General features: G+C 37.2%; 2 protein-coding genes across 18 annotated transcripts in view; one reads left to right on the top strand and one right to left on the bottom strand.

Moving 5' to 3' along the window:
- xpr1b (xenotropic and polytropic retrovirus receptor 1b) overlaps positions 1-14,392 on the bottom strand; it is a 573,636-nt gene that overhangs the window by 380,643 nt on the left and 178,601 nt on the right. The gene's annotated exons all lie outside the window — the stretch shown is intronic.
- rc3h1b (ring finger and CCCH-type domains 1b) overlaps positions 2,485-14,392 on the top strand; it is a 39,878-nt gene continuing 27,970 nt past the window's right edge. For 8 of the 17 annotated variants that reach the window (XM_073917987.1, XM_073917948.1, XM_073917979.1 and 5 more), the window contains exons 1-7: positions 2,485-2,613; positions 6,483-6,925; positions 7,023-7,143; positions 8,816-9,055; positions 12,517-12,692; positions 13,596-13,796; positions 14,204-14,336. In XM_073917987.1, the coding sequence (XP_073774088.1) occupies positions 6,695-6,925; positions 7,023-7,143; positions 8,816-9,055; positions 12,517-12,692; positions 13,596-13,796; positions 14,204-14,336 (1,102 nt within the window). In that variant the 5' untranslated portion in view covers positions 2,485-2,613; positions 6,483-6,694. Of the gene's footprint in view, positions 4,593-5,664; positions 6,926-7,022; positions 7,144-8,815; positions 9,056-12,516; positions 12,693-13,595; positions 13,797-14,203; positions 14,337-14,392 lie in introns of those variants that run through there. The other 9 variants (XM_073917963.1, XM_073917983.1, XM_073917940.1 and 6 more) reach the window with 3 other exon arrangements.

Raw genomic sequence — 14,392 nt, 5'->3', positions numbered from 1 at the left:
CAGAACAGAACGCAGGTGTCCTTTTGGCCTTGCTTCCATAAATCAACCCTCATTGTGACATTAATGCTGCTCTTCTAATTTATCTTGTCATCTCTAACTGCATTTGCACATAATTACTTTTTTATTTACCAAAGCTCACATATCTGATAATAATGCCACAGGTATGGGTAATAATATAATAGATAATAATAATAATAATATAATAGATAATAATAATAATAATAATAATAATAATAATAATAATAATAATACTGAAATCACTCAAATAAGCATATAAATGAGAGTATTACATTCATCAGGAATCCTTTCCCAGACATTAAGTCACAACGTGCTTTAAAATAAGAGAAAACAAGTAAAAAGAACACATGACAATAAAACAAGACATGTTTAAACATATTAAAACTAGTTAAAAATCCAAATACAGAAACACTAATACTGTTAATTGAAAGCTTGACTAAAAAGGTGCGTCTTTAAATCCTTATTTTTTTAAGTTCAACTGATCCCAGAGTTCTCAGTGCTATCGGGAGAGAGTTCCAGAGCCGTGGGGCCACCACACAGACGGCACGGTCACCTTTAGTCTTAAGACGAGTTCTGGGAATGGCTATGTCTTTGCTAGAAGACCTCAGAGACCGGCTACATGAGTGACTGCTTAAAAGATCTTGAACATACAGGGGTGCTTGACCATGCAGAGCTCTATATGTAATGACCAGAATCTTAAAATTTACTCTAAAACTGACTGGAAGCCCAGTGGCGTAGCGCAAAATGTGGGCCCCCCCCTGCAGGGATCACTGACGGAGGCCCCTGATGAAAAGGGGGGGGGGGGGAGCGATAACAAACTGAGGGGACGGGAGAAGTCGGTGGAGCGACGAAGCGAGGAAGTGATCACAAATTGAGGAGCGGAGAAGGGGGCGGGGTGGAGTGACAACGCGGGGAAGCCTTCACAAACTGAGGAGCGATCACAAACTGACACCGAAAGCGGCGAGAGCGTCAAAGTAGCCAGAAGTCATTCATTTTCAATGAGAACCGGCGGCGGAGAGCAGCACGGTGCGTCTTCTCCGGTGTGGGCGTCGAGAAGAGATAAAATCAAGTCAACTTCATGGTAATGACCTATGACGCGGTTTGGCTGCAAGCAATCAGAATGAAGTAGTCCACCGCTGGAGAGGAGTTCAGAGAACACAGACGTGAACTTTGGTTCCGACCACAGTTGTTCCCAGGAGTTTGATTATTGCGGTTGCTGGATTTTCAATCATTGAAAATCGCGAAGACGCGGGGCCCCCTAATCACGCGGGGCCCCCCCGCGGTGCGTGCCCTGCGGGCCCGTCCGCTACACCAGTGGTTCTCGAAGTGGGGGTCGAGACCCCCTGAGGGGTCGTGGGACAATGAAGAGGGGTCGCCTGGGGATTTCCAAAAATCTATTCATTTTTATTAAACCATAAGTATTACAATATATTATCCATAACCTACTGAAGAGAAAGAAATTATCATTTATAGTTACTATATACTATATAGTTACTATGGTAGCTTATAGTTACTAGTTCGACTTCTCAGGTAATTACATTTTATTGGAGACACAGCAATTGCATCAGATGCAGCAGATTGATTTTATAACACCAGGTTAAACTTCCTGGCCCATTCACAGCACTGACATACATAAAAAAATCAAACAAAGAATAGACTTGGGTCTATTGGTGTGTATGCACGCCATTGCTAGCAAGGTTTCTGTATTTATAACCATCTCAGAGGATGTTGGGGGTCGCGAGTCACTGGCATTGTCATTTTGGGGGTCATGGGCAGAAAAGTTTGGGAACCCCTGCGCTACGCCACTGTGGAAGCCAGTGAAGTGCCTTAAGCACAGGTGTAATGTGTGACCTCCTACTGGTGTTGGTTGGTTAAAGCCTTACCACTGCATTCTACACAACTTGCAATTGCTCCTTAGAGAATTTGTTCAGACTAGTTAACAGAACATTACAATAATCCAATCTAGAGGAGATGAAGGCATGGACAAGCATCTCCATCTCTTCCTTTGACACAATATCTCTGATTTTTGCAATGTTCCCCAGGTGAAAAAAGCATGTACAAACAACAGACTTAACATGGCTATTAAAACACAGAGCTCTATCAAGAATTACACCAAGATTTCTAATATCTCTGCAATTTGAAGATGATAAACCCCTAAAATCTGCCTGATCATTAGGGTGATGCTATCTGGAGCAAAAATCTGCCATCCATTTGTTAATGGAGACTAAATAAGTGTGTACGGATGTTTCCCAGTTCTGGGTTGCGGCTGGAAGGCTGTGTAAAACATATGCTGGATAAGTTGGGGGTTCATTCAGCTGTGGTGACCCCAGAGTTCATGTTTTCTCCCATGGTTATGAGTGTTTTCAGGTTGAGCCCGGATGCATCGCGCTGCTCGGACAGAGGGGGCGCCGCTACTATCTCGGTTCATCTCTCCCTCGGTTAACTCGAGCGCTGCCGTTTGCTGGCAGTTTTACGCGAGGAACTCCCGAGCTACTTCGGCAACCCGTTATAACGGTCGACATGGCGACCAAGGAAATTATCAAGCGTTTTCTTAAGGAAAGATGAAGATAGTCGATACTCAGTGAGTATGAACGGGTGAGTGTGCAATTGTTGTCTCGTGGTCTGTGGCTTGCAGAATAGCGCATTTTCATTGCATTATGTGTTGGCTTCTGGGTGTGGACCGCACACTGTTGGCTAACGGCTAATCTGATAGCACGTTTGCAGAATTTAGCCGCCCGGCTAGCCTTTGCCGTGATCTTTATAGTATTTTCAGTCAGCTCTGAGACATATCGGATGGTTAATTCGTGAGACGCGAAGTTTTAGGTGCTGTCTTTGTCAGCGAAAAGGATCTCGGTTGTATATTGGACTGAAATGGCTATCTCGTTAGCCAGTGTATCATGTTAGCTTCGGCAATAGCCGAACTGAACGGTGTGTTTACACGGGCCTCCGTTTACAAAAATAGCTATTTACAGTAATTCACGTGACCGCGTATTTGCATCTATTCTTATCACATGTCATGTTTCCGCTACAATGTGTCGATGGTGGAGTGAACAATAATCGAGTGTTTTGGTCAGGTTCAGCGGTTGCTATGTTACATAATCGCGGGATCTCTTGAGGTTTAGCTCAGACATCTCTCGTACGATCGTGTGTTTCTCACGTCTTATTTCACCTCACCTAAGGAAGTTTGCAACAATCACATCCTGTAGTACATTTTTTATCTTGCTAACAGTCTGTGAAAAGAACTGAAGTGTAGCAAATTACTGAGATACAGGATTCAGTGGACGTTGTGTTAGCTTGGCAGCTAATGAAGAGAGACGAAATGTTCGAAGTTAAATTCTTTTCTTTTGTGAATTGGCTTGATTTTAACATGTAGCTATCAAACTTGTGCGTAGAAGTTACAGTGCTTAAAATCTACAAAGTTAAGTTTATTGACATTAGTTTGCTGTAGGGAAACCTTCACACTTTAAAGGATGCAAATGTAATAGTAAATTAAAAACATAACTTGATCTGTCAGGTTAATCGTTGGACGTTAGGACAGCTATTTTGTAGAGCACATTTATCTTTAAACATGCTAATCAGTCATTTAATATAATGTTCACACATTTGCATGACTTTATTAGAACAGACATCTACACCCTGTGTGAGGGCAAGTTTAATACTTTGTGCTGTAATTGGAGTCAGTGGTATAGTTTTTATATTTGTTCATTTCACATTTTCTTAATTTGTCGATGAGGATAAAAGAAGCCCGTCAGATTATAAAAGATTATGTAGAAAGCAGCAGTATAAATGCTGTAACGATAATTAATAGTTCATTCAATCATTTTAGTTTACTTTTTGAAGCCTCAAGTGGTTTCAAACAAAACAAAAGAAGATATTATGAGAATGTTGGAAACTGGTAACCATTAATTTTCATATATTTTTAGTGCTGGGCAAAATAGCATGCAAAATAAAAGTTTGTTTTGACATAATTTAAGTATGTGTACTGCTTATATTTATTGTATACATATACACATGGATGGATGTGTATACACATACATTTATACAGTTGTAGTCAGAATTATTAGCCCCCTTTTGAATTTTTCACATTTTCTGATAATATTTTTCTTCTGGAGAAAGTCTTTGTTTTTTTCCCTACTAGAATAAAAGCTGTTTTTAATTTTTTAAACACAATTTTAAGGACAAAATTATTAGCCCCTTTAATCTTTTTTTCTTTTTTTGGATAGTCTACAGAACAAACCATGGTTGTACAATAACTTGCCTAATTACCCTGTCCTGCCTAGTTAACCTTATTAACGTAGTTAACCTTTAAATTTTACATTAAGCTGTATAGAAGTGTCTTGAAAAATATCTAGTAAAATATTCTGTACTGTCATTATAGCAAAGAATGTTCAGATTATATTTGCTGAGGTGTTCATAATATCGAGACTTAATTGGTCATTTATCATAATTGTCTAAACATTTACATAATCTGGCCTACTACACTACTATACTACACTACTACTAGGTTATATATAGGTATATTGTACATTAAGGCTTTAATAGTTAACATTAGGTAATTTAATTTAAGTCACAATGTAGGGTTGTAACGGTATGAATTTTTCACGGTATGATAATCGTCTAAAACAATACCACGGTTTGACGGTTTCGCGGTATACGGTATGTTACAAATGTTACAAAATAATAGAACAGTGAAGCAAATTTGACCTTTTCCAAATAATATATTTTTAGTTACTATAAACACCACTTACAATGAACAAATAAAAATAAGAAAATAATAAAAAATGTGTCAAAGTCCAAATAAAGTCCAAATAAACATGGTGCAAATCCTCAGTAAAAAATAGATATAAATATTTACTATACTATAAATAGTTACATAACGAAACTAGATTCAATATGGAACATCCTTAGGTTTTATGTGCCAGCATGGATATGGTTGTCTATCGATATGGATTTGGATATGGTTGTCTGCAATGCAGACAAACAGCTGCATCTTCATTTGCGTCTTTTGAAAACAGCAAGAGCAGCAGTTCGTCTTTGCTGTGTCACTGTTTTGTCATGTTTCTGTGCTGCTGTGCATGCAAAAGTACTTAGTATGAGAATTATTTCATGCAAAACTTTTTTTTTTTTTGCGTTTTATTTAGCCGCGCATAAATGTATGCCTATCTCTCATTCCGTGTTGTTCAAAAAGCTTGGTTCACAAACAAAAGCGAAACCTATGCTTATTGGTTGTGATATAGCGAGTTTGAACCAATCTGGGCATGGAGGAGGGACAATGTATCAATGTATCATGTCTGATTTGTCCGGAGACACAGTGACGAGCGTTTCTTTGTCAAATCAGCGTTGTCAAATGTTGATGACGTAACCGCACTGATTCCGGAGCCTCTGGAGGTCCGCGAATGTTATGTGATACAGCACTGGAAAGCTGAGATTCTCTTCTTTATGCCAATCTTTGAATTGTATGAATCGGATCAGCGGATCAAAAGTTATTAAACATTTAAGAGCAATACTTATTTTTAGCCGCGGGCGGCTGTCTCGGTCTTTAAGGGTTAAAACCGTTGATATGCAATTGTTCATGGTATGATAATCGTGCACGTTCAAATCGTGGTAAACCGTCATACCGGTATATTGTTACAACCCTATCACAATGACAGCTTTTATTAATTTTAACTAATGTTCATTTCTTAGTTAATGCCTAATAACTTGGTAAAATTGTAGTCAAAATGAGATCAATTGGAATCATTTTATTAAATAAAGTAAATAATAATAATAAAAAAATGAGATAATATTTACCCAGTAGTTGTAATCAATCAGTTTGATTTAATCCGTTTACTAACATTTACTAATAAGACTTTAGTGTAAAGTGTTACATCAGTTTTTTTGGCATTTCATTTGTTTGAATCTTTTGTTTACTCTGATCATGCATAAACTAAGCAACATACTAAGTATTTTTTGGTTGTTATACCTGTTAAAGTAACCTTTTTTGCAGCTATGGTCAATATTGTGATAATAACGTATATTGATAAAAGCCTTACTTAATCTTAACAAGAAAATATGAGATTATCATCAGTCTAGATGCAAAGCTGGCCAAAATTAACCAGTGCACATATAAAACATACACACACACACACACACACACACACACACACAGTGGTTGCCAAAGCAATGTGTTTGTAATCGCCGTCAGTTGTAATATTGTATTGGCACAATTCTTTTCTGAAAAGAAGAAATGTTTCTGCTTCAGGAGGATTTAAAGATTTGTTAATAAATATTTAAACTGTATTCTTTTGTTTGCGTTTCTAGTTTGTTTGTGTAGCAACAGCTGTCTGATGTGGTCTGTCTAAAATTAGCCAGTTCCTGTTTTTATGCTCTAATTGTGTTGCTTGATAATGTGCCTCATGAGTCCACCATATCAGTGCATTTATTGTTTCATTTCCATATTTGACTGATTCTCCCTTTTGTTTCAGGTTTCAGGTTTCACACCATGTGATGATCACCCGGGACGTGTGAACTTATTTAAGAACTCCTGTGTTCAGAAGATTTTTTGATTCCAGTGGAATCTTTCATTCCCCCCTCCATCTATTATTTCCTTTTTTGTTAAATGAAACAACACCCAGTCACACACACACCCAGGAGAATCCCCCCCACCCTTGTTTACATGTAGAACAACCCCGCTACGATGCCTGTACAAGCTCCACAATGGACAGAGTTTTTGCTGTGTCCGATATGCACCCAGACGTTCGAGGAGACGGTGCGTCGGCCCATCAGTCTGGGCTGTGGCCACACCGTTTGCAAGATGTGCCTCAACAAGCTGCACCGCAAGGCCTGCCCCTTTGACCAGACGGCCATCAATACTGACATTGAACAGCTGCCCGTCAACTCGGCCTTGCTACAGCTGGTCGGGGGTCAGGTGAGGCATTTTGACCATGCTGACTGAGCATTGTGGCCTCTTTTTTGGTTCACAACACTTACTCGGTACTTCCGCTTTATTTGTCAATTTCTTTCAGGTTCCGAAACAGCAACCGGTGGCGCTCATTACGTGTCCAGAGGACACAAAGCATTATGATGAGGCACGGCAGTGTGTTGAGGAGCTGGCCCTCTACCTCAAACCCCTCAGCAGCGCACGAGGTAACTGCCATGCTCATCAAATAGTGCTGGAAATCAATTGCTTTTGTTACAGAAGGAATTAAAGCTTAAAGTTGCTGGTTTACCACTTTTTTAGATGAGAAACTGTATCTTATATCTTCATCTACATTGATTACAGTATGATTATTTTATATTCATAAAAGTTTAAAGTCTTTTAATAAACTCTAGTAACACTACATGTATTTCCAATAAGCATTTTTAGTCAGTTCCCTTTAAAGAATCAATAATCAAAAAACTTTGATCAGCATTCCGTAAAAAAAAAAAAAAAAAAAATATATATATATATATATATATAATTATTTTTTAGGGGTTTTCACCTTTATTGATAGGACAGTGGAGATATAGAGACAGGAAAGTGTGGGGAGCAGAGATAGGGTAAGGATCAGCAAAGGACCTCGAGACGGGAATCGAACTCGGGTCGCTGCGAGCACCTCTGTGCTATGTGTCGACGCACTAACCACTAGGCTATTGGCACTGACGTATATATATATATATATATATATATATATATATATATATATATATATATATATATATATATATATATATATATATATAAGGCTTGGGTGGTAATACGGTAATGTGGTATACCGCAGGATCTAAAAATAGCAACGGTGTCACTTTCAATACCATTATACCGTCATAAAAAACAATGCACTCAAATAGGAGAAAAGTAGTAAAGATTAAATATTATTTATTTACTGCCTACAAATGCGTATGCGGGATTGTCATCACAGGACAGTGTGGAGGAGAGCGGTGAGGGAAGAAGGCGAGTCGCTTATCAAGTGACCTACAGTTTGGCAGTATTTCCGTAGGTGTGTGAATTAGAGTGAGCGTCCTGCGCAGATCTCTAATACGAACAAGACAAACAGGTGACTACAGACCTAAGGTCGCATATATGGTATTCAGTTTCTAAATGGTTGAGGCACAAGCCAACAGTTTTGTGACGCTGTCTGAGCCTTACGTCATAATTTTTTTTTATTATGCACGGTAATACCAGATACCAAGGTAAAATAGGGAGGAGGTTTGACTATTTTGATACCGCCCAAGTCTTAAATATATATATATATATATATATATATATATATATATATATATATATATATATGTATATATGTATATGTGTGTCTGTCTCTCTGTGTGTGTCTGTCTGTCTGTGTGTATACAGGTGAAGAAATGAAATTATTAGCCCACCTGTTTATTTTGTCCCCCAAATTCAATTCTGGTTAACGGAGAGAAGATTTTTTATATTCATAAACATAATAGTTTTAATAACTCATCTCTAATAACTGATTTATTTTATCTTTGCCATGATGACAGTACATAATTTTTTACTAGATATATTTCAAGACACTTCTATACCGCTAAAAGTGACATTTAAAGGCTTAACTAGGTTAATTAGGCAAGTATAATGATGGTTTGTTCTGTAGACTATCGAAAACAAATGTAGCTTAAAGGGACTAATAATTTTGACCCTAAAATGGTTTTATAAAAATAAAAAACTGATTTTTTTACACTAAATAAGACAAATAAGACTTTCTCCAGAAAAAAAATTTACATCATCAGACATACTGCAAAAATATATATTTCCTGCCAACTTTAAATCTGTGTGATGGGCACGGCAGATGATTTTTCTGTTTTTTGGTGTATCCAGGAGTGGGGTTGAGTAATGCTGCTCAGAGCATGCTGAGCCGGCCTATGCAGAGGAAGCTGGTGACTCTGGTGCACTGTCAACTGGTGGAGGAAGAAGGACGGGTCAGGGCCATGCGGGCAGCTCGATCTCTGGGTGAAAGAACTGTTACAGAGCTCATTCTGCAGCACCAAAACCCCCAGCAGCTCTCATCCAACCTGTGGGCTGCTGTGAGAGCCAGAGGCTGCCAGTTTCTGGGTCCTGGTAAGAAAACTGTTAGAAAGCCTGTTCACACTTGCATGAATGTTTGTCAGGCAAATTCGGTCCTGTTTACTCATGTTAAAGGGACAGTTCACTTTACTTGTTCCAAATCAGTCAAGATTTTTTTTTTTTTATTGAACACAAAAGAAGATATTTTGAGATAGATGCTGCAAAACATAGGAAAAAAATGGACATTTAAGAGGATAATTTATCAAAATGACTCCTTGTAAATATATTACATTTTACATTTAGTCATTTAGCAGACGCTTTTATCCAAAGCGACTTACAAATGAGGACAAGGAAGCAATTTACACAACTATAAGAGCAACAATGAATAAGTGCTGTAGGCAAGTTTAAGGTGTGTAAAGAGTGTAAGAAGCAAAACATTATTAATTAATTAATTTTTTTTTTTTTTTGTAGTTAGTGGATGAGTCAGAGAGGGATATTAATAATTTTACATTGATTGATTTGTAAGTGTATGCATCGCCATCAGAACTACAAAATAATATAAACAAATGAAAGCACATGAAAACAAAGATAAAAATGATATGAACCAGGCTTTATGATTTTCAGTAGAGTCGCTGAACAGTATTGAGAAACAGAAATTCAATAATCAAATGTGAAATAACACTGTATAGTCTTCATTGTGTAAATAAACACAATTAATTGTTGTTAAAGCTGCAAACTTTATGGATTTTTGTGCCCCAATGGTTCAAATTCACTTTTACAGAATATTTACATTTACAAGCCTTAAAAAACTATTGATTTGAACATTGTGATATCGATGCTGAAAAGAGTATGCAAAATCACTCCTTGACGTTAGATGGTGCTACATAACTTTAAGCTTCCGACACCCGCTTGTAAGAGGAAGAGAGAAATTTCACACGCTTGTTGTTAAAGTTACTGGTGACTCGAACAAGCATAGATGGTTCAAGCAGCAGCTCCAGCTGTAGTGATGAAGAAATGATTATTACTCACCAGTGCAATAAGCAGCTCTGCTTTCATATCGCCTCTGGGCTCCTTCTTTAATGTGCGCTCGCATTGACAGTTTTGCACTTGAGCGCCTCCAAGTGCAGTTTACTGTAACTTAAGCAGCTCCATGCACGTGAACAAAAGTGGCAACCTGATTGGTGGAGGTTTTAACGCTGCGCGTCAAATAAAAAAACGAGCATGAGGTGTTTTTTTTTTTAAATGACGCTTTTGTGCCTGGCGTTTTGCGCGTTGGTGTGCACGATTACATTGGCGTCCTTTATATAGCCACGAGGCGTTAAACATCGATGGAAAACACGAGCAAAAAAACGTCTCGGTGTGCACGGGCCTTAAGGGTGTTTTTTTTTTTTTTATATACATTTATAATTTTACCAAAAAAAGCAATAACTTAATAATAAATTTACAATGAAAAGGATACACATTCAGAGAGTAACCAAAGAATACAATTTTCGGGGAAATACAGAAGTTTGGAAATAAGAGTTTTTTACTGAAATTGGAAAAGTCGATTCAAAACTCATTACAGTAAGTACACTCCCTAAAATAAATGATTTAGTGTTTCATCATGCTGAGTACAAAATAAGCATTTCAGGCAAATATTGTTATTAAATTTAGCTAGTTTGGTATTTATTGGGTAGCAATTATGAATGATTTAGATTGAGACTTTTAACAGCTTTATTAGATAAAAAAAAAAATTCTGTAGAAGCCAAAACTGTTCCCAATCTATGTCATCAAATATATTATTCCAAAAACCAATGCAAGCAGGTAAAGAGATCCGAGAACTATTAATAACCAAGCAAATATCTTTAGTCAACAAAAAGGTTTGTGTTGTCAAAAATAAAAGAATCTACCTATCTAACCTTTGGGGCCAAATTTGACTAAAGGTATACACAATCAGGGATTGCACCAAAAACGATTTTCATTGGGGGTAACAGGAAAAGAAAACTGATGCATAAAATTTTCGTATGAAAATAGGGACATCACAGTCATCTAAGAGCTGACTAACTAAAAGTATTTTTAATAAACCAGTTATTTACAGAGATTTATTTTTATATCTATTATTTGATTATCCCGATTAAAATAGGTACATTGAGAAACATTATAACTATATGTAAGGGACCAACATATTAAAGCCTGTTTATAAAAACTAGACATGTTTAATTGTATTTTAGAGATGTCAAAATTACAGCGCAACAAAAAATGTAAACCTCCAACTGAGCTAAAAATATCATTTGGAATAAAATTACAACATGATGTTGGATTGTTCAAAAACATCCTTAACCACTTAATTTTAAATAAATTATTAAGTCTGGAAAAATCCACTAAATCAAATCCTCCCATGGCCCAATCAGCTAGCATACCACTTTTTTTTTCAATTAGGAGAATTTTACAGTTTCAAACAAAGTCTAATATAATTTTGTCTAGTGTTTGACAGATTTCCACAGAGACATCCAGTGCCATAGCGGGATAGATAACCTGGGATAATCCATCTGCTTTAGAAAATAACACTCTACCTGTTATTGATGAATCGCGCTGTAACCAAGAATTTACTTTGCGCCGCACAGAAAGCATAAGAGGTTTAAAATTTAGCTTTGATCTCTTTTTATGATCTTTACATACAATTATACCTAGGTGTTTGATTTCAGATTTAACTGAGATGTCACAAATTTTACTATCAGTAGTGGAGTCTTTTACTGATACATATTTATGAGTTGTGTATCTTTTAAAAGTTCACATTTATGAACATTAAGATGTAAACCAGAAGCAAAGGAAAAAAAAGATTAATTTTGTGTAAAGCTAAGAAGACCTGATCTTTATTTTGTAAGAAAAGAGTTGTGTCATCAGCTAGTTGACTAATTAAAAACGATCGATTTGCCACAGAAATGCCTTTCAAATTACTATTTTGAATATCAAAGGATAAAATGTTGCCTCTTTTAATGTTAAATCTACGAGTGGTACCATGTTGTAATTTCACTGAAGCATTAGCTTTACTGTACACAGTTTGAATAGCATTACAAAATTAGGACCAAAACCAAACTTAATGATTTAAGAATAAAAGGGAACTCAATGAAATTAAATGCTTTTATAGAAATCAAGAAAAAGTAAAAAAAACTCATCTGGTATCATCTCTGCGTAATCCAAAATATTAAGAGCAAGACTTATATTGTTTGAGAGAAGTCTATCCTTCAAAAAGCCAGACTGACATTCATCTATTGTATCGTCTAGAACACATTTAATCTTTTTGGCAAAAATCATAGCTAATATCTTATAATATCTCATAATAGTAATTATTCAGACTTATAAAGACTTATAGGTTGCCAATTTTCCAACAGAGAAGTGTCTTTTTGAGGTTTTGGAATCAGATTTATAATACCCTGTGTCATAGAAAGTGGAAAAAACAAAATAATTAAATGCCTTTATTGGTCGTTTGACCTCATCTAACATCTCATTATTGTGTATGTCTTTTTTATCTTCAGCCATGCAGGAGGAGGCACTGAAGCTGGTGTTGTTGGCCTTGGAAGATGGATCTGCTCTTTCCAGAAAGGTTCTGGTTCTTTTTGTGGTACAGAGACTGGAACCGAGATTTCCTCAGGCCTCCAAAACCAGTATTGGACATGTAGTTCAGCTCCTCTACCGTGCCTCTTGCTTTAAGGTTCATTTCCTTGGCTTGTGTTTCACATCTCACTTGAGCTGTTTATGTTCATTTTCTATCCATCCATCCATCCATCCATCCGTCCATCCATCCATCCATCCATCCGTCCGTCCGTCTGTCTGTCTGTCTGTCTATCATTCTTTCTGTCCATCCATCCACCCACATATCTATCTATCTATCTATCTATCTATCTATCTATCTATCTATCTATCTATCTATCTATCTATCTATCTATCTATCTATCTATCTATCTATCTGTCTGTCTGTCTGTCTGTCTGTCTGTCTGTCTGTCTGTCTGTCTGTCTGTCTGTCTGTCTGTCTGTCTGTCTGTCTGTCTGTCTGTCTGTCTGTCTGTCTGTCTGTCTGTCTGTCTGTCTCTGTCTGTCTGCCTGTCCTTCCATCCGTCTATCTATCTATCTATCTATCTATCTATCTATCTATCTATCTATCTATCTATCTATCTATCTATCTATCTATCTATCTATCTATCTATCTATCTATCTATCTATCTATCCATCCATCTATCTATCTATCTATCTATCCTTCTGTCCGTCTGTCTGTCTGTCTATATATCTTTCTGTCTATCTGTCTGTCCGTCCATCCGTCCATCCACCCACATATCCATCCATCTATCCATCCATCTATCCATCCGTCCATCCTGTCCATCCATCCGTCCGTCCGTCCGTCTGTCTATATATCTTTCTGTCTATCTGTCTGTCCGTCCTTTCTATCTATCCATCCATCCATCCACATATCTGTCTATCCATCTATCCGTCTATCCATCTGTTCATCCTTAATTCTGTTGCTCTTCATGTCTAAATGATCCTTGATTCATCACCCCGACAGCAATAACATTAACAGCAGTAGCTCAGAGGTTTCATTTGAATCTCATCTGTGTAATAGGTGACTAAGCGAGATGAGGATTCATCGCTAATGCAGTTAAAAGAGGAGTTCCGCACATATGAGGCACTTCGGCGGGAACACGACTCTCAGATTGTTCAAATTGCAATGGAGGGAGGGCTTCGCATTGCCCCCGATCAGTGGTCGTCTCTGCTTTATGGAGACCAGTCTCATAAATCCCACATGCAGTCCATCATTGACAAGGTATGAAACCTCTCTGTCTATAAAGTTTGACAATTCTTAAACTGTTATTGGTCACACTTTACAATAAGGTTCATTAGTTAATGTTAATTGATGCATTTACTAACATGAAGAAACAGTGATCAATACATTTACTACTGTATTTGTTCATGTTATTTAACATTAGTTAATGAAAATAGAGTAGTTCATTGTTAGTTCATGTTAACTCATGGTGCATTAACTAATGTTAACAAGCATGAACTTGAATATTAATAATGCATTAGTAAATGTTCAGTTACAATTAATAAATGCTGTTCAAGTGTTGATTAGTTCATGTTAGTAAATGCATTAACTAATGAACCTTATTGTAAAGTGTGACCCTGTTATTGTTTCAGAATTAGGGTTATGGAGAATATGGCTTTGTCTTTCAGTTGCAGACCCCAGCATCGTTTGCTCAGAGCGTGCAGGAGCTGACCATCGCTCTGCAGAGGACAGGTGATCCAGCCAATCTCAACCGGCTAAGACCTCATCTGGAGTTGCTCGCTAACATCGACCCCAGTCCAGGTTTGTTACAAGATGGACAAACCTACTATGATGGATTTGTTCAAAATGGCTGATTC

Source organism: Danio rerio, chromosome 2, assembly GCF_049306965.1.
Source record: "Danio rerio strain Tuebingen ecotype United States chromosome 2, GRCz12tu, whole genome shotgun sequence".
NCBI classification, from domain to species: domain Eukaryota; kingdom Metazoa; phylum Chordata; class Actinopteri; order Cypriniformes; family Danionidae; genus Danio; species Danio rerio.
Note: the sequence above shows the minus strand (reverse complement) of the source record. Positions and strands in the feature narration are given on the sequence as shown.